This window comes from Manis pentadactyla, chromosome 4 (assembly GCF_030020395.1).
Source record: "Manis pentadactyla isolate mManPen7 chromosome 4, mManPen7.hap1, whole genome shotgun sequence".
NCBI lineage: Eukaryota > Metazoa > Chordata > Mammalia > Pholidota > Manidae > Manis > Manis pentadactyla.
The window spans coordinates 113,307,662-113,329,311 of NC_080022.1; the positions used below are offsets into that span (position 1 = coordinate 113,307,662).

At 40.7% G+C, this 21,650-nt stretch overlaps 1 protein-coding gene across 1 annotated transcript; it reads right to left on the bottom strand.

The window, feature by feature from the left end:
• Positions 1–4,915: 4,915 nt before the first annotated feature.
• On the bottom strand, positions 4,916–8,126 carry TCHHL1 (trichohyalin like 1). The gene is given in 11 exon segments (XM_057500754.1): positions 4,916–5,299; positions 5,302–5,346; positions 5,349–5,684; positions 5,687–5,776; positions 5,779–6,179; positions 6,181–6,880; positions 6,883–6,939; positions 6,942–7,016; positions 7,019–7,262; positions 7,301–7,561; positions 7,989–8,126. Coding segments are annotated over 11 exon segments (2,595 nt in total). The 3' UTR covers positions 4,916–5,051.
• Between the last annotated feature and the right edge of the window lie 13,524 nt (positions 8,127–21,650).

Consider the following 21,650-nt stretch of genomic DNA (forward strand, 5'->3'; position numbering starts at 1 on the left):
GGAAAAATAAAGCAGGGATATCTCACTTCCCACCTTCAAGCTCTACTACAAAGCCACAGTAATCAAGACAATTTTGTACCGGTGCAAGAAGAGACCCATAGACCAGTGGAACAGAATACAGAGTCCAGATATTAACCCAAACATATATGGTCAATTAATATACAATAAAGGAGCCATGAATATGCAATGGGAAAATGACAGCCTCTTCAACAGCTGGTGTTGGCAAAACTGGACAGCTACATGTAAGAGAATGAAACTGGATCATTGTCTAACCCCATACACAAAAGTAAATTCGAAATGGATCAAAGACCTGAACGTAAGTCATGAAACCATAAAACTCTTACAAAAAAAATAGGCAAAAATCTCTTGGACGTAAACATGAGTGACTTCTTCATGAACATATCTCCCTGGGCAAGGGAATCAAAAGCTAATATGAACAAGTGGGACTATATCAACCTGAAAAGCTTCTGTACAGCAAAGGACACCTTCAATAGAATGAAAGGCATCCTACAGTATGGGAGAATCTATTAATAAGTGACATATCCGATAAAGGTTGACATCCAAAATATACAAAGAGCTCACACATCTCAACAAACAAAAAGCAAATAACCCTATTAAAAATGGGCAGAGGATCTGAACAGACACTTCTCAAAAGAAGAAATTCAGATTGCCAACAGACATATGAAAAAATGCTCCACATCATTAATCATCAGAGAAATGCAAATTAAAATCACAATGAGATATCACCTCACACCAGTTAGGATGGACAACATAGAAAAGAATAGGAACAACAAATGCTGGTGAGGATGCAGAGAAAGGGGACCCCTCCCTCCTACACTGCTGGTGGGAATGTAAGCTAGTTCAACCATTATGGAAAGCAGTATGGAGGTTCCTCAAAAAACTCAAAATAGAAATACCATTTGACCCAGGAATTCCACTCCTAGGAGTTTACCCTAAGAATGCACTTCCCCAGTTTGAAAAAGACATATGCACCTCTATGTTTATCATAGCACTATTTACAATAGCCAAGAAATGGAAGCAACCTAAGTATTCATCAGTAGATAAATGGATGAAGAAGATGTGGTACATATACACAATAGAGTACTATTTAGCCATAAGACGAAAACAGATCCTACCATTTGCAGCAACATGGATGAAACTAGAAGGTATTATTCTCAGTGAAATAAGCTGGCAGAAAAAGACAAGTATCAAATGATTTCACTTATCTGTGGAGTATAAGAACAAAGAAGAAACTAAAGGAACAAAACAGCAGCAGAATCACAGAACCCAAGAATGAACTAACAGTTACCAAAGGGAAGGATGGGTGGGAAGGGAGGGATAAGGGGGAACATGGGGCATTGCGATTAGCACACAGAATGTGTGTATGGGGAGCACAGGGAAGGTGTACATCACAGAGAAGAGAAGTAGTGATTCTATAGCATCTTAGTATACTGATGAACAGTGACTATAATGTGGTATGTGGTGGGGACTTGATAATGGGGGGAGTCTAGTAACCATAATGTTGCCCATGTAATTGTACATTAATGATAGCAAAAAAAAAAACCAACGGTATGAATGAAGAGTTCACAGGAGAAAAAAAATGCATAGGACCTTACATATCTTAAAATGTGTTCATTCTCACTTATTATAAGAGGAATACAAAATAAAATGACATTGAAATACTACTTCTCACCTTTTAGATGGGTAAATTCCAAAATTTTGATAGCATGCTGTATTGGATAGACTGCAAGGAAGTGGGTCATTCCAAATACTGAATGGGAACACAAATTGGTACAAGTCTTATGGAGGGGAAGGGAAATTTGGCAAGATCTATCACAATTACACATCTATTTTCACTTTGACTCAGTAAGCCTGTTCCCAAGGATACACTGGCAAAAATATGAAGACATACATATTCAACAAAGCTATTCATTGCAACTCTTTGTAGCGTAAGTCTGCAAATGCCTATAATTTCTCCCTATCAGTGGAAGAATGGCAGATGTTTGTCAGTATAGGACTGGTATCAACTATGATACATGCAGATCATAAAATATTAGGCTTCTCATAAAGGAATAGGGAATGTATTTATATACAGTTGACTATTGAACAACACAGAGTTTAGGGGTGCCTACCCCCACATAGTTGAAAATCTGTGTATAACATTTGACTCTCCAGAAACTTAACTACTATTGGCCAGAAGCCTTACTTAAACAGTAGACTAACACATATTTGTATGTTATATGTATTACATATTGTATCCTTATAATAAAGTAAGCTGGAGAAAATAAAATGGTTTTTAAAGTTTTCGCATCTCCAAAACTTTCTCCAATATATTTATTGAAAAAAAAATGTGTATGAGTAGATACAACATTTCAAACTGGTGTTGTTCAAAGTCTGCTGTACTACTACACAATGATATATTGTTAATTTAAGAAAACAAGGTTCAGTGATGTGTGTATAAAACTCTGCTTTTGGCTAAGAAAATGAGAGCAATAGGACTGTATAATGTAAAGAGACATTTTCCTTAAAAAATAAACACAACTACTGAAAAGATATACCAACATTTTAAAAGTTTACCTATGGGGAGGAGAATGGACATGGAGATGGAGGAGATATTGGCATGCAAAATAGCTAAACTTCTCTGCATGCATTTTGGAACCCCATAAATATTTTAGAAAATTATCAAATCAAATCAAATCAAAGTGAGAAAAAAAAGCAACACCTAAAAAAAAAAAGACCTAGAAACAGTAAACTAGTAGCAATGAGCACTTCTAGCTACACACTGTGGTCTCTTACTACCATTTAGCATAGAAAGGATCTAGGTTCCTTGAAGAAAATAGCTGATTCCATCTGTAGGGCAGGGAAGGTACAGGTGAGCCTGGACCATCTTATGCAATCAAAAAGTAAGAGGTTTTCTAGGGCTACTCAAGACTTGTGACAGAAGTGTTAAAAATTAATAACCTGGCCAAAGTCAGGATAATTTAAGCATTGGAAAAAAGCCCCCACAATGGTTTAAAATATATAAAACATGTTGAAATTGATGAATTCATTATATTAAAAATAGAAATATCATTTGCCATGTTTAGAAGATGTTGGAGAAATAATTCATTATCCTACAAAGTGATAAAGGGAAATAAGCATTTTCCAGACCTTTTCTGTGCAAATATGTACTTTAGCATAATCAAATAGCTGATAAGGGGCGGTTCTTCTTAGAATTCAAGCCGATGAATGTATTAGCACTGAATTATGTAGAAATTACCTTTTTGCAATCCCAAATAAAATAACATACCAGGCAATGATTATCAATGGCTACTAAAATTGGATTGTTAAAAACTCACAATTTCTGAGCCCCCCGGTCAGTGAGAACATCACAAAAAGAGAAGCAACCAGACATATTTAAGCCAAAAAATCAAACCTGAATCTGACCAAGTCTTTATTTCTAAGACTCTGTTTTATTAAAAATACAGGGGTCAGAGAAACATGTTAACATCACAGGAACAAAATCAACAATATCCAGAGTGTGGAAACTGCAGGAAAAAATGACCTTCAATAAATAAATAGCAAGGAAAATAAATGGGGAAGGAATGCTACAGAATGAAAGAGATTTAGAGCCATATAAGCTAAATGTAATTGGGAAACAAAATTTTTGGGAGAAGATAAAATGATTCATGACATATTGGGGAAATTTAAACACGATGGCATTTGGCAGTAAAATTAGCTATTTTTACATGTGAAAATAATATTGTGTTTATGCTGAACAAATCTTTATCTTTTGGAAGCATTTACAGTGGAAATAATAGGATGGGTCTAAAGTCCATCCATCCATTGTTTTGTCTGTGACACAAAAGAACAACTTGATGTCAAATTTGGAAGTTAGGAACTATTAGTGTCAATACAACAATATATCTATTTTTGTAAACTCATAGGAACTTGTTTTATAAATGATATGTTGTTGTTAGTGAATATAGCTAAACTTTCTTTGAATCACTTTATATTTTTAGATCATACTATGGGAAATAATGTAATTTTTACAGATATCAAATGAGATAATACATGCAAAAGACTATCCAAACTGTAAGCATTATGAAAACACAAATTCCTATTATTATGTGAAGTAGTAGATATTTTATTTTATATTTTTCTCTCTAAACCATTGAGATACTGCTCCTCATTCTAATATTTTGTATTTTCTGATGTGATAGAAAGAGCAGGGGTTTTAGATTCAGAGAAATCTTAGTCCTCATTCTAGTATAGGATTTAGTGACTATGGGAAACAGGCTACTTAAAAACCTTTTGAGTCCCAGTTTATTCACCTGTAAGCTAGACATAATCAAACCTATTATCTCAATATCATTTTAATTCTTCAGGGAAATCATACATGTGAGCCCATTAATACACAGTACATGTTCAATAAATGTTAGCCATCCTTTCTAACCCTTTAACAATCAAAGCCCTCAGTAATAATATATAAAAGAAGTAACCAATGTTTAGTCATTATTATAATTTAATAATTCATAATTAACATTACCTGTATGTATGAATATAAGGTGAGCTACCTTCTACTTATTTCTTGGAAAAGACAGAATGGCTTCACCTTTGAGTCTATAATTGCTTATATTATGGCATGCTATCTCAAATATTTTTTCCTAAACAATGCAGTATTTTTAACAGAAGACAAGTTATCCTTTAATCATTCCAATCAACAATACTTTGTGTTGCTTAGAGAAATCATCTGATGAAATTGTTAAAATAAAAGGTACAAATATATTTTGAAAAATTGTCTAACGAGAAAGACCATTTTGGCACACTTGCTAGTAGCATTATATGGAAGGACGTTTGGTGTGATATTTCTTTGGTGATAGCTCCTCCTGCTGAATCCTTCATTATTTTCTTATGTAGAAATTTAGGGAGGGAATTTAAAGGATTATTAATCTGCATCTGAATACATGCATGGAAGTATTGAGAGTGATTGGGAGGGAAGAAGTCTGGGGCATGTTGAGATGTGTAAAGTTCCTTGGAGTTTCTCCTTGGATAATAATAGTGATAATGATTCAATGCATTGTTGTGCTCATCTCCCTTTGTGGTACTGGTTCCTCCTTCTGAGGATGGCCCTGCTTATCTTCCAAGGCCTGGGGAGCTGATATGTGCTGTGCATCAGCAGGATCCTCATCAGACAGAAGTTGCCAAATGTACAGTTGTAATTCTTGGCTGTCATTGAAAAAGACAGGACAATCTGAGATTTCACTGCTGAGGGATATATCTAACTTGTTACAGAACTCTGGGTTTGATACTGTGGCTGGCTAAGCTTGATTTGATGCTCCTCTTGGGTTGTGTCTATTTACTGTGGTGCCTGAACAGTGGACTGCAGTAGACCACAGCCCTCTCCACAGAACAGGGTTCTTGTTCCCTCTGCATCCTCTCTTCAAGGCCTGAGGGGGGAACTGAAGCGTTGTGTCCTCTCTTGGCTGGAAGTTGTTGGTCACTACCTTCTCCTGCCAGCTCCTGGGGGCTCTCATCCTCCTCCAGTGTTGCAGGTTCCTCTGTTTCAAGGTGTGTCTTGGGAGAGGCTAAATTGCCCTTGTCCAGACTTTTCACTAGAACCTCTTGGTTCTCTGGTGCTTTACCTTCTCTTTCTTTAGTGCTTGGGCCCTGGACCTCTAGCTCTTTTCTTCTGTCTTCCTTATTGAGAATGGACCAGTGAAGCCTGCATCCAGGGCACCTGTGGTCTTTGACTCCTGTGCCTCTTGGTGTCCACCAGGCGTGCAGCTGGGTCCAAACCTTTGGGCCCCGAGCCCTCACTCTTGTGCTCTTCTCTGGCAGGCCACTCCAGTTTCCTAGTGAGCTACATTTCCTCTCCTCTGACTTCCAGCCCCACTACCTCCTGAGTTCTGTTTTTCTCACCCACTGCTACCTGTTTCCGGATGTATGGGTTATTATTATGACTTCTTTGTCCAGACTGTTTGAGTGGGTCTGCTTGGCTCTGGGAATTCCCTTGCACAGGTAGGTCAGTTGTATCTGAGCTGCTGTTACCATCCTCTAGAGTCAGGCTGTTGGGGGTTTTGGAAGACCCCTCATCATTCTATGTGACGGTTAGCTCAGGATCCTCCCCCTGGTAACCATTGTCCTCCTTGATTGGCTTGTCATGAGTCTTGGTGACCCTCTTACTCTTTTCCAAACAGGTTTTCAAGTGGTGCCATCTCCTTTATTCCTTCTGTCGCTCCTGGTGTCCCTTCTGCTGCAGGGGCATGCTTGCTGCCCACAAGTGCTTCTGCTATGCCTTCCTCACCGTGTCTGGCCTCTTCCCTTGGGGTGACTGTACCTTCAATATCAGGATGATTCTGCTCTCCTCCTCCCGAGTTTAACTCTTGTGTTATGGAACCTTCTTTGGCATCCCTTTCTTTTGATGATTCCTGGAGTTGCTGATACTTCCCGCTCTGTGTTTGGTCTCCCAGGGCTGGTGACTGGGTTTTCCTCTTGCTTTCTTCCTGTCCTGCTGTCCCATGGGTCCCAGAGCCCCTCCAGCCTTTCCTTTCAGCTCTAACACTGGGTGTTTCTGAAACATTTCTGCTGTCACGTCGGATTAGTAGGTCCTTCATTTCATGTTCTTTTTCTTGTTATGACAGTTCCTGGGTCTCAGGTGTTTTACCAACATCCTCAGGATCAGTTGATTTCTGTGCCTGGACTGGTTTCCAGGCACTACCTTGTTCTGGCAGGTCAGCATGCTCTGAACTGGACTCATCTTGCAGTGGTGGTGGTTGTATTTTAGAGTGTTCCTTAACACTCTTTTCTGCCACAACTTCCTGATCTGCAGACGGCCTCTGTGTTTTTTCTTCTGGTAAACTTTGGGTTCCCAGGTTCGCTTTCTGTTCTCCAAATTCTCTCTTGTCTTTGTGCCACTTTGCTCCGTGCGGGGCATATCTCCCTCCCTGGGGATCTCCTGTCCTGCCCCTCCCCCTTTATAGGACTGCCGGTCTATTCTGATCCTGCCATTGGCTTATTTATCTCAGGCTGGGCCCCGTGTCTCCTGTTGCTGATACAAACTGGGCCATGTCCTAGCTCTGTTTATCTCCTTCCAGGTGTCGGTTCTTAGGGTCATTGTGTTCAGATGCTTCTACTGGCAGTCTGTGAGCCTTGGTGTCTCCCTGTGGGTCTATCCTATGGTGTCCAACTGCTCCCCTTTCCTTAGGACTAAACTGAGCTGATGATGCCATTTCTGAAGGAAGCACCATTTTGTCCTGAGTTGGTGGAGTTTCCTCTGTCTGCTGGATAAGTTCCACTGAGTGGAGTTTCCTCTGTCTGCTGGATAAGTTCCACTGATTCCCTGAAGGTCAATATCATCTGGCTTGTGCTCTGGTTTAAACACTTTTCTTGGTTCTGAATTTAGTAATGAGTGTATGTCAAGATAACAGAGGTTCAACAAGTTAAAGATGGCAAGAGGAAATTCATCAAAATTGATGATGTTATCACTGTCAATATCCAGTAGATTCAAGTGTCTCTCGACAACATGAATGGCATGTGGTTACATGAAAACACAGTGAGAGAGCAATTTGTTTGTAGGTGGCTAAATGCCCTGAGTGTCTGCATATCTCCCAAGAATCCTTTTTTTCCCTATTCCTCAGGAACTGGTGAAATTTCTTCAAACAGTAAGAAAAAGTTGGTTCTGGAAGCCATTTTTCCTCTGAAGGCTGTGTCTAAGAAGGAGCATTTATATCACTTGAGAGTTGCATTTAAATCCATACTGGCTCATGACTGCTATCAGAAGCCTACTTTGCAGAAGCAATAGTCCCAGTGAAGAAAACCTCATTTTTCTCTATAGCTTTGGCTAAGCAATTGCACAAAGTAGGGAGCTGAGACTCTTCAAAAGCCAGTAAGTACTGAGAGCATGTTGCCAAGTATAAAATGGGCACAGATCATTTATGTCCACTTTGTTTGGATTATGGAGAAAGGGCAAGTGCAGAGGAATTTCTCCAGCTTTGTGAGTACCTCACCTGAAGAATGTCCCCAAACTCATTCTGAATTAGCTGTTTCAGCTTTCTGCAGGTCAGTGTTGCCTCTCCAACATACTCCCTGGCATACTTGTGGAATGTCTTGATTACACAGAGGATGTCTTTCAGTAGGCAAGGCATCTTTACTAACTCAAGAGACTGTGAGAAAAGAACAAACAAAGCTCCTTTCCTAGGATGGGTCCTTCAGGAAGGAGATGCCAAGATTGTAATTCTTTCTGTCCCTCTCCTAGTTCCAGTGGCATCATCTGCTCTATTCGATATCCTAAGATATTGTATTTGAACTACATGTCTGATTTAGTTTTCTACCAGACAGTATGGTGAGATCAGATATAATACAGGTGGGTATTAGAAGAGACGCTACACACCACCCTGTGGAAAACAGCAACACTCATGAGTTCAGAGAAAGCTTTATTGCACAAGAAGAGTGGGAAAAGGAACTCAAACATAAATACTGAAATATGCATATGAAGCCAACAGAGTGGGACCAATTCTTCCAGCCTCTTCTGAGAATGTCCACCTGTTTACTTCCTACCTCCTAGAAGTTCAGTCTGGCTTCTCTGCTTAGGAAAGTATAACTTTTAAAGTTAGTAAAGCTTCTAGAAGAAGAGAAATAACAGCACAAAAATCAACCCCTATGTATGTAGGCTGGAGTTAAAAGTTTTTACTAAGAAGACATAGCTTACTGAAATTACTGGTAAAACAGAGTCCCAACCCCTGTCATTACCCATCATTTAAATGATTCTACATTTTCATTTTAACATAGGTCTGAGTCCATGTCTTGTTAAATAACATTCATGACTATGTCATACAAACAGCTTATATATATAAACATATATAAACATATATAAACATATATAAACATATATAAACATTATGTTTACTAGGCTCCCCCCTTCACCAAGTCCCTTCCACATACCCCATTAGTAACTGTCCATCAGCGTAGTAAGATGCTATAGAGTCACTACTTGTCTTCTCTGTGTTGCACAGCCCTCCCCGTGCCTCCCCCCACATTATACATGCTAATGGTAATGCACCCTTTCTCTCCCCCCTCCCTTATGCCTCCCTTCCCACCCATCCTCCCCAGTCCCTTTCCCTTTGATAACTGTTAGTCCATTCTTGGGCTCTGTGATTCTGCTGCTGTTCTGTTCCTTAGGTTTTTTTCTTTGTTCTTATACTCCACATATGAGTGAAATCATTTGGTACTTGTCTTTCTAAACCTGGCTTATTTCACTGAGCTTAATACCCTCTAGCTCCATCCATGTGGTTGCAAATGGTAGGATTTGTTTTCTTCTTATGGCTGAATAATATTCTATTGTGCATACGTACCTCTTCCATTCTTTGTATGTTAGGTTTTTTTTGTTGCTGCTATAAATACTAAAAGGTGGGAGAAGAGATAATTCTCCTTTATTCATTCATCTACTGATGGACACTTAGGTTGCTTCCATTTCTTGGCTATTGTAAATAGTGCTGAGATAAACATAGGGGTGCATCTGTCCTTTTCAAACTGGGCTGCTGCATTCTTAAGGTAAATTCCCACAAGTGGTATGCCTCGGTCAAATGGTATTGCTATTTTGAGTTTTTTGAGGAAACTCCATACTGCTTTTCACAATGGTTGAACTAATTTACATTCCCACCAGCAGTGTAGGAGGGTTCCCCTTTCTCCACAACCTCTCTGACATTTGTTGTTGTTTGTCTTTTGGATGGTGGCCATCCTTACTGGTGTGAGGTGATATCTTATTGTGGTTTTAATTTGCATTTCTCTGATGACTAGCGATGTGGAGCATCTTTTCATGTGTCTTTTGGCCATCTGAATTTCTTCTTTGGAGAACTGTCTGTTCAGCTCCTCTGCCCATTTTTTAATTGGATTATTTGCTTTTTGTTTGTTGAGGTGTGTGAGCTCTGATCTTGTTGATGTGTGTGGATTCTTTTTTTCTCTTAATAAGTCTGGCTAGAAGCTTATCTATTTGGTTTATTTTCTCAAGGAACCAGCTGTTAGTTTCATTGATTTTTTCTATTGTTTTATTCTTCTCAATGTTATTTATTTCTTCTCTGAACTTTATTATGTCCCTCCTTCTGCTGACTTTAGGCCTCATTTGTTCTTCTTTTTCCAGTTTCGATAATTGTGACTTCAGACTATTCATTTGGGATTGTTCTTCCTTCTTTAAATATGCCTGGATTGCTGCATACTTTCCTCTTAGAACTGCTTTCGCTGCGTCCCACAGAAGTTGGGTCTTTGTGTTGTTACTTGTTTCCATATATTCCTTGATCTCTATTTTAATTTGGTCGTTTATCCATTGATTACTTAAGAGCATGTTGTTAAGCCTCCATGTGTTTGTGAGCCTTTTTGCTTTCTTTGTGCAATTTATTTCTAGTTTTATACCTTTGTGGTCCAAGAAGCTGGTTGGTAGAATTTCAATCTTCTTGAATTTACTGAGGCTCTTTTTGTGGCCTAGTATGTGGTCTATTGTGGAGATTGTTCCATGTGCACTTGAGAAGAATGTGTATCCTGTTGCTTTTGGTTGTAGAATTCTATAGGTGTCTATTAGGTCCATCTGTTCTAGTGTGTTGTTCAGTACCTCTGTGTCCTTACATATTTTCTGTCTGGTGGATCTGTCCTTTGGAGTGAGTGGTGTGTTGAAGTCTCCTAGAATGAATGCATTGCATTCTATTTCCTCCTTTAGTTCTGTTAGTATTTGTTTCACATGTGTTGGTACTCCTGTATTGGGTGCATATATATTTATAATGGTTATATCCTCTTGTTGGACTGAGCCCTTTATCATTATGTAATGTCCTTCTTTATCTATTGTTACTTTCTTTGTTTTGAGGTCTATTTTGTCTGATACTAGTATTGCAACACCTGCTTTTTTCTCGCTATTGTTTGCATGAAATATCTGTTTCCATCCCTTGACTTTTAGTCTGTGCATGCCTTTGGGTTTGAGGAGTCTCTTGTAAGCAGCTTATAGATGGGTCTTGCTTTTTTATCCATTCTATTACTCTGTGTCTTTTGATTGGTGCATTCAGTCCATTTACATATAGGGTGATTATTGAAAGATATGTACTTGTTGCCATTGTAGGCTTTAGATTCGTGGTTACCAAAGGTTCAAGGTTAGCTTCTTTACTATCTTACTGTGTAGCTTAACTCACTTATTGAGCTATTATAAACACAGTCTGATGATTCTTTATTTCTCTCCCTTCTTATTTCCTCCTCTTCCATTCTTTGTATGTTAGGTTTTTTTTGTTGTTGTTGTTCTCTTTTGTGTTTCCTTTGACTGCTTTTGTTGGTTGTTGATTTTATTTTTTACCTTTAGTTAGTATTTGATTGTTCCACTTTCTTTGCTGTGATTTTATTTTCTCTGGTAACATCTGTTTAGCCTTAGGAATGCTTTCTTCTAGAGAAGTTCCTCTAAAATACCCTGTAGAGGTGGTTTGTGGGAGGCAAATTCCCTCAAATTTTCCTTGTATGGGAATTGTTTAATCCTCCTTCATATTTAAATGATAATCATGCTGGATACAGTATTCTTGGTTCAAGGCCATTCTGTTTCATTGCATTAAATATATCATGCCTTTCTCTTCTGGCCTGTAAGGTTTCTGTTGAGGAGTCTGATGATTGCCTGATTGTAGGTGACCTTTTTTTCTCTCTCTGGCTGCCTGTAATACTCTGTCCTTGTCCTTGATGTTTGCCATTTTAATTATTATGTGTCTTGGTGTTGTCCTCCTTGAGTCCCTTCTGTTGGGAGTTCTGTGTGCTTCCATGGTCTGAGTGACTATTTCTTCCCCCAGTTTGGTGAAGTTTTCAGCAATTATTTCTTCAAATGCACTTTCTGTCCCCTTTGTCTCTGTATTCTTCTTCTGGTATCCCTATAATGTGGATATTGTTCCATTTGGATTGGTCACACACTTCTCTTAATATTGTTTCATTCCTGGAGATCCTTTTATCTCTCTCTGCATCAGCTTCTCTGTGTTCCTGGTCTCTGATTTCTATTCCATTAATGGCTTCTTGCATCTTGTCCATTCTGCTTTTAAGTCCCTCCAGAGATTGTTTTATTTCTGTATTCTCCCTCCCAGCTTTGTCCATTAGCTCTTGCATATTTCTCTGCAGGTCCATCAGCATGGTTAAGACCTTTATTTTAAATTCTTTTTCAGTAAGATTGGTTAAATCTCCAGGTTCCCTCTCATGGGATGTCTGGGTTATTCTGGTCTGTATCAAATTCTTCTGCCTTTTCATGGCAATAGAGGTAGTTGTGGGGAGTTGGCACATGTGTCAGCTGTGAGAACAATGTCCCTTCCCGCTTGCACATTACCTTCCTCTCCTGTGAGAATGTCAACCCCTAGTGGCTTGTGCTGGGCAGCTGTGTGCTGACAGGGTCTCTGGGTCTGGCCCCGGCAGCTGTGGAGGTGGCTCTGCATGGCTGCTGTGGGCATGGCCAGTCTCAGGCTGCTGCTCTGCTATTGTGGGGCTGCACTGAAGGGGCAACAGGCAGGAGGCTGTTTATCGCTGTGAGGGTCCTCAGAGCTGTGCTGCCACCCAGGGGGTAGGGCATTCGGAGTTTCCCAGGATTCCCTGCTTCTGGGCTGAGTGTACAGGGATGCTGTCATCCAGCTGTGAGGCTCCTGTCCCTTCAAGACTTTCAAAAAGCACTCGCTTTTCTTTTGTCCCAGGGGTGCTGGCTGTGGGAACCCACTTGCAGGTTTTATTGTTCTGTTCCCCTAGTACCCAGCACACCATGCACTGTGTGTCTGCGCTCCCAGTGCAGATGACTCGGGCTGGGTATTTATCATTCCTGGGCTCCCTCTACCTCCCTGCTCTGGCTCCTCTCCTCCCACCAGGGATCTGGGGTTGGGGGTGCACTCAGGTCCCTCTGGGCTGTGGCTTGTATCTTACCCCCTTCATGAGGTGCTGGGGTCTCGCAGGTGTAGATGTATCTTGGCTGTTGTACTTTATCTTCTGGTCTCTATTTTAGGAATTGTTGTATTTGTTGTATTTTCAAAAATATACATGGTTTTGGGAGGAGACTTCTGCTGCCCTATTCATGCCTCCATCTTGGCTCCTCCTCAAACTGCTTATATTTTTTAAAAAAGAAAATGATCAAATGAGTTCCAAGTGCAAAGAATACATTTGGGTGGCTGAAGCTCCCAATTCAGAATCATTAATAGTGGTTGTCTTAGAGTGTTTCCTCTGAAATCCTTAAATAGTCTCACATATAAGCAAAGCAGCAGCCAAAACCCTAGGTATGCTAAGCAGATATCTATGAAACTTACCTTGTTCACAAGTGAGAGAAAGTGAAATGTGGGGCAGTGGGCTGTAAGCCGACAGTAAGTGCTGAAACCTTTTATTGAGTCCCTAATTACACAGTTAGGAAGGAGACAGCCTCTGGGTCTAATGCCCCAATTCATCACCACCAAACCAAGTCTCCTCTCCTCTACTGTTAGCTGTCTTCTTTTTATTTCCTTCTTTAGGCAGCTTCAGTTAAATCTTGGCTTCAGTCTCATCCATCCAATGGAATGGGAGGGAGTATTTTATTTCATTTACTGGCTTTTGCAGGTTATGGTTTTGAGGAATCTTCTGGGTTGTGTTGGCTTTTATTTTTTCACCTAAAGACACATTTACATTTCTGTTTGAGAAATCATAGGGCTGGCAGAGACCTCAGAAGTAATCTGATTCTTTTTTCTGTCCACAGGATTGATTGTATTTGACCTAGCCTGGAAAGATGTGTGTTAATCATGTATTTAAAAATAGAGGGCCCATTTAGGCATGTGACAAAAGTGGAGATACTGATTGATTCAGGTGTTTCAATGTGCTGCTCTCCTTGCCTCCAGGCAGAGTTAGAAAAAAATCTCTTGCTGGTGTGTAGAACTTTGCTTACTTAAAATGTGTTATTTAAAAAATATGATGGACATCTGCTCTTTAAAGGCACTTTTATAAATCAAGGACCTTAGATATGAGCACTTGTATTATGTATTATTTCTGTAAGGGGGAAAGGGAGACAGGAACCATCAAGCTGCGGATAGGTGGGAGTGAGCCTGTGACGCTAAACTGGTAAATATTTTTATCATCTCCTAAATATGGGTCCCTCTTAGTAGAGAATATTTAATTAATAGGAAAATTAGATTCTTTTTTTAGATATCTAAAAAGAGTATAGAGTATATTTTAAAACACTTTGCCTGTTTATAAAAGGATGTAAGCAATAGATCCATGAAAATAAGTGTAAAAGACAAAAGACCAAGAAAATTGGAGGAATGGGATGGGGTATATGAGAACACTGAAGCTAAGGGAACCTCATTGAGCAAAACCTCATTGATCTTCCTGATAATCAAGACAAGTACAAGGGAACTGAATGCTGGGGTGGGGGTGGGGATGGAAGAAATCCACCTATAAAAAAATGTTCTCAGCATTCTCCTTAAAAAAAGGAAGAAGACAAGATCATGGGAAGATGGCGGCATGAGTAGTTCAGAGGAAATATCCTCCCCAAAACATACATATTTATGAAAATACAATAAATACAACTATTCCTAAAACAGACACTAGTGGATGCAGTACAACAGCCAGGATACATCTACATCTGCGAGAGCTCAGCATCACATGAAGGGGGTAAGATACACAAGCCATGGTCAGGCGGAACTCGAACACTCCCTGACACCAAAATCCGGCGGGAATAAAGGAGTTGGAATGGGGAGAGAGTGAAAGCCCAGGACTGCTAAACAACCAACTCTAGAAATCCACACCCAGAACGCAGACACAAGGTGCACGGAGTGCTGGATATTAGAGAAACGGAAAAGCAAAACCTGGGGGCAGGTCCCTGCAACCGGCGCCCCAGAGACGAAAGAAAAGGGAGTGCTTTCTACAAGTCTTAAAGAGACAGGGGCCCCATAGCAGGATGAAGCTGTCACAGCACACATAGCCAGCAACTGGGAATCTTGGGGAAACTTAGGTGCCCTAAACCCAGGGGAGGCAGTGCAGCTCAGAAGACCCTCATGGCACTAAGCAGCCTGCCAGTCATTCCTCCAACTGGTATGGACTCTGACACACTGGCCCAGTAGTGGGAGAGTGCCAGCGTGCACCAGAGGTGGAGGCACCTGAAGGGACCGGGAGCAGATCCGTGTGCCAAAGGCGCCAGAGGGGACCAGGACAGGCTTGTGCGAGCCAGCAGCGGCGCAACCGAACAGCCCAGGCATGGCTCACATGCACTGGTGGCAGGGGAGCCAGAGGAGCCTGGTAGAGGCCCGTGCACACCTGCAGTGGAGCCAGAGGGGGCAGGCGTGCTCCCAGCAACCGATCAGAATCCCAGCCCAAGGCACAGCCACTTGGGCCAGATCCAAAGGCCACTGTTGGTACAGAGCTGCCCGGCAGGGTCGCCACTAGCAAGGAGGAGCGCACCTGGCATGCTTGCCACTCCCCGCAGGGCTCCACGCTGCACTGATGGACACCCCATCCACAGCAGCTTAGGGGACTAACCCGGTGGCTGCTCCAGGAGTGCGGGTAACCATCACAGGCAGGGGAGAAGGGCAAGGAACCAGGAAGCAGGAAAGGACTTTCTTCTCCCAGCTGACACATATGCAACCTGCCTACAGCCACTGCTATCACCATAAAAAGGCAAAAAAATTTGGTCCAGACCAAGATACTTCAAACAACACCTGAGAAAGAAACTGCAGAGGCAGAACTAACCAGTCTCCCTGAAAAAGAATTCAAAATAAAAATCACAAACATGCTGACAGAGCTGCAGAGAAATATGCAAGAGCTAAGGGATGAAGCCCAGAGGGAGATTACAGAAGTGAAACAAACTCTGGAAGGATTTATAAGCAGAATGGATAAGATGCAAGAGGCCATTGATGGAATAGAAACCAGAGAACAAGAATGCATAGAAGCTGATGCAGAGAGAGATAAAAGGATCTCCAGGAATGAAAGAATATTAAGAGAACTGTGTGACCAATCCAAAAGGAACAATATCCTCCTTATAGGGGTACCAGAGGAAGAAGAGAGAGAAAAAAGGGATAGAAAGTGTCTTTGAAGAAATAATTGCTGAGAACTTCCCCAAACTGGGGAAGGAAATAGTTGCTCAGACTATGGAGGCACACAGAAATCCCGAGAGACGGGACCCAAAGAGGACAACACAAAGACACATAATAATTAAAATGGCAAAGATCAAGGATAAGGACAGAGTATTAAAGGCAGCCAGAGAGAGTAAAAAGGTCACCTACAAAGGAAAACCCATCAGGCTATCCTCAGACTTCTCAACAGAAACCTTACAGGCCAGAAGAGAATGGCATGATATATTTCATGCAATGAAACAGAAGGGCCTTGAACCAAGGATACTGTACCCAGCATGATTATCATTTAAATATGAAGGAGGGATTAAACAATTCCCAGACAAGCAAAAGTTGAGGGAATTTGCCTCCCACAAACCACCTCTACAGGGAAACTTAGAGGGACTGCGCTAGATGGGAGCACTCCTAAACAGAGCACAGAACAAAACACCCAACATATGAAGAATGGAGGAGGAGGAAAAAGAAGGGAAAGAAATAATCATCTGACTGTGCTTATAACAGCTCAATAAGTGAGTGAGTTCAGACAGTAAGGTAGTAAACAAGCTAACCTTGAACCTTTGATAACCACAAATCTGAAGACTGCAATGGCAATAAGTACTCATCTTTGAATAATCACCCTAAATGTAAATGGACTGAATGCACCAATCAAAAGACAAAGAGTAATAGAATGGATAAAAAAGAAGATCCATCTATATGCTGCTTACAAGAGGCTCACCTCAAATGCAAAGACATGCACAGATTAAAAGTCAAGGGATGGAGGAAGATATTTCATGCAAACAACAGAGAGAAAAAAGCAGGTGTTGCAATACTAGTATCAGACAAAATAGACTTCAAAATAAAGAAAGTAACGACATAAAGAAGGAAATTACATAATGATAAAGGGCTCAGTCCAACAAGGATATAACCATTATAAACATATATGCACCCAATACAGGAGCACCAACACATGTGAAACAAATACTAACAGAATTAAAGGAGGAAATAAAATGTAATGCATTCATTTTGGGAGGCTTTAACACACCACTCACTCCAAAGGATGATGCACCAGACAGAAAATAAGTAAGGACACAGAGGCACTGAACAACACGCAAGAAAAGATTGACCTAATAGACATCTATAGAGCTCTACATCCAAAAGCAACAGGATACACATTCATCTCAAGTGCACATGGAACATTATCCAGAATAGACCACATACTAGGCCACAAAAAGAACCTCAGTAAAGTCCAAAAGATTGAAATTCTACCAGCCAATTTTTAAGACCACAAAGGTATAAAACTAGAAATAAATTGTACAAAGAAAGCAAAAAGGCTCATAAACACATGGAGGCTTAACAACATGCTCCTAAATATTCAATGGATCAATGATCAAATTAAAATGGAGATCCAGCAATATATGGAAACAAATGACAACAACAACACAAAGCCCCAACTTCTGTGGGTCACAGCAAAAGCAGCCTTAAGAGGAATGTATATAGCAATCCAGGCATATTTAAAGAAGGAAAAAAATAGAAGAGGAGGGAATACTCCCAAACTCATTCTATGAAGTCAACATCACCCTAATACCAAAACCAGGCAAAGACCCCACCAAAAAAGAAAACTACAGACAAATAGTCCTGATGAACGTGGATGCAAAAATACTCAACAAAATATTAGCAAATCGAATTCAAAAATACATCAAGAGGATCATACACCATGACCAAGTGGGATTCATCCCAGGGATGCAAGGATGGTACAACATTCGAAAATCCATCAACATCATCCACCACATCAACAAAAAGAAGAACAAAAACCACATGATCATCTCCATACATGCTGAAAAAGCATTTGACAAAGTTCAACATCCATTCATGATAAAATCTCTCAACAAAATGGGCATAGAGGGCAAGTACCTCAACATAATAAAGGCCACATATGATAAACCCACAGCAAACATCATAGTGAACAGCGAGAGGCTGAAACCTTTTCCTCTGAGATCGGGAACAAGACAGGGATGCCCACTCTCCCCACTGTTATTCATCCTGGTACTGGAGGTCCTAGCCACAGCAATCAGACAAAACAAAGAAATACAGGGAATCCAGACTGGTAAAGAAGAAGTCAAACTGTCACTGCTTGCAGATGACATGATATTGTACATAAAAAACCTTAAAGACTCCACTGCAAAACTACTACAACTAATATCGGAATTCACCAAAGTTGCAGGATACAAAATTAACACACAGAAATCTGTAGCTTTCCTATACACTAACAATGAACTAATAGAAAGAGAAATTAGGAAAACAATTCCATTCACAATAGCATCCAAAAGAATAAAATACCTAGGAATAAACCTAACCAAGGAAGTGAAAGACCTATACCCTGAAAACTATAAAACACTCTTAAGAGAAATTAAAGAGGTCATTAACAAATGGAAACTAATCCCATGCTCCTGGCTGGGAAGAATTAATATCATCAAAATGGCCATCCTGCCCAAAGCAATATACAGATTCAATGCAATCCCTTTCAAATTACCAACAGCATTCTTCAATGAACTGGAACAAATAGTTCAAAATTTCATATGGAACCACCAAAGACCCTGAATAGCCAAAGCAATCCTGAGAAGGAAGAATAAAGTGGTGGGGTATCTCGCTCCCCAACTTCAAGCTCTACTACAAAGCCACAGTAATCAAAACAATTTGGTACTGGCACAGCAACAGAGCCACAGACCAGTGGAACAGAATAGAGACTCCAGACATTAACCCAAACATATATGGCCCATTAATATATGATAAAGGAGCCATGGACGTACAATGGGGAAAGGACAGTCTCTTCAACAGATGGTGCTGGCAAAACTGGACCCCTACATGTAAGAGAATGAAACTGGATCACTGTCTAACCCCATACAGAAAAGTAAATTCGAAATGGGTCAAAGACCTGAATGTAAGTCATGAAACCATAAAACTCTTAGAAAAAAACATAGGCAAAAATCTCATGGACATAAACATGAGTGACTTCTTCATGAACATATCTCCCTGGGCAAGGGAAACAAATGCAAAAATGAACAAGTGGGAGTATATCAAGCTAAAAAGCTTCTGTACAGCAAAGGACACCATCAATAGAACAAAGAGGTATCCTACAGTATGGGAGAACATATTCATAAATGACAGACCTGATAAAGGATTGACATCCAAAATATATAGAGCTCACACACCTCAACAAACAAAAAGCAAATAATCCAATTAAAAAATGGGCAGAGGAGCTGAATAGACAGTTCTCTAAAGAAGAAATCCAGATGGCCAACAGACACATGAAAAGATGCTCCACATCACTTGTCATCAGAGAAATGCAAATTAAAACCACAATGAGATATCATCTCATACCAGTAACGATGGCTAACATCCAAAAGACAAACAAGAACAAAGGTTGGCGGGGTTGTGGAGAAAGGGGAACCCTCCTACACTGCTGGTGGGAATGTAAATTAGTTCAACCATTATGGAAAGCAGTATGGAGGTTCCTCAAAATGTTCAAAATAAAAATACCATTTGACCCAGGAATTTCACTTCTAGGAATTTACCCTAAGAATGCAGTACTCCAGTTTGAAAAAGACAGATGCACCCCTATGTTTATCGCTGCACTATTTACAATAGCCGAGATATGGAAGCAACCTAAACATCCATCAGTAGATGAATGGATAAAGAAGATGTGGTACATATACACAATGAAATATTACTCAGCCATGAGAAAAAAACAGATCCTACCATTCGCAACAACATGGATGGAGCTAGAGGCTATTATGCTCAGTGAAATAAGCCAGGTGGAGAAAGACAAGTACCAAATGATTTCAGTCATATGTAGAGTATAAGAACAAAGGAAAACTGAAGGAATAAAACAGCAGCAGATCACAGAACCCAAGAATGGACTAATAGTTACCAAAGAGAAAGGGACTGTGGATGATGGGTGGCAAGGGAGGGAAAAGGGTGGGAATAAATAAAGAGGGCATTACAAATAGCATGTATAGTGTGTGTGGGCCACGGGGAGGGCTGTGCAACACAGAGAAGACTAGTAATTTTACAGCATCTTACTACGCAGATGGACAGTGACTGTCAAGGGTTATGTGGGGGCAACTTGGTGATAGGCGGAGACTTGTAAACATGATGTTCTTCAAAAAAAAAATAAAAAAATAATATCCATGATTAAAAAAAAAAAAAAGAACACCCACTGGGTCAGGGTGTCCAGCCAGTGGAACAAAGGTTCCCAAATGTAGATCCAAATGGGATAATAATAATCTAGGGGATAGAACTGAAATGCAGGATCTTCAAGGGCTAATTATAAAGGGAATTAGGGAATCAGCCCCAAGATCTCAAAATGTTACTAAGGCATTTGAAGTCCAACAGGAAAAGGAAGAGACCCCAACTGCATTTTCAGAGACTCAGGGACCAGTTGAGGAAGTATTCAGGACTTGTCACAGAAGATCAGGTAGGACAGGGTCTTTCAAAGGTCAATTTTGTAACCAAAAGTTGGCCAGATATTGCTAGAAAATTACAGAAGTTAGATGGTGTCTTGCCAGTGGGTTTCAGCCCCAGGTAAGTTTGCTGTGGATTCAATGTGACCAAAGAAATTGACAGCAAAACGTTCTATGGGGTGAAAGAGTTTATTATCCGGCTTGTTCTCCCGAGGTAGATCGAGCACTAGGGTCTCTGCCTCTGCCCAGAGCACTGGGCCAATCTCTCTATATAGCACAATAATAGCTTATTGCCTAAAGGTATGGAAGCGGTAGCCTAGCAACAGGCCAGTTACATCATCAGGTGGTTTAAGTTCAGTGAGGATCCTGGCCATAGGAACCCCAACTTCCCCACAGATGGATGGAATGAGAAACCTATAGATGAATTAGTGAAAGCAGCTCAGTAAGTGCTTGTTATAAGAGCAGAAGAGAGGTTTGAAGCTTGTATTTCAAATTGTTAGAGTGCCTGACTCTTTCCAAAGGACCCCAGATGAATTGCAAATTCTAGAGGAATTGAAAGCAATCCTTAGTCACCACCTAGATCCTGGCACTCTTGTCTTCATAGAAGCCATTTCAGTACTTTGTTACTGTTGAACAAGGTTCTGTTATAGGAGTTTTGACCCAAGCCTGGGGAGGAAAGAAACCAGCGGTGGCCTTTGTGTCTCAACTATTGGACCCTGTTTCTCAAGGATGGCCTGAGGGCATCCAGACCATCACAGCTATGGCCTTACTGGTAGAAGAGAGCAGGAAACTAACTTTAGGAGGAACCCTCTGGTCAGTACTCCTCACCAGGTTCAGGCCATACTTAATCAGTGGGCTACGCTCTGGCTAGCTGTCTTGCCAATGGGTTTCAGCCCCAGGCAAGTTCACTATGGATTCAGTGTGACCAAAGAAATTGACAGCAAAATGTTCTTTTGGGTGAAAGGGTTATACCCAGCTCTATTTCCAGGTGGCAGGTGAGTCACTAGAATCCCATTCACTCAGAGCGAGTCTGTATGCAGCAAGCCAGTCTCTGCTTCTGGGCCCCTCTGTCTGCACAGCCGTCCCACACAGCTGTTCTCTGTACCTCTCTTCACAGTCATCCCACACAGCCGTCCTCCAGGCTTCTGTCATCGGTACTGCC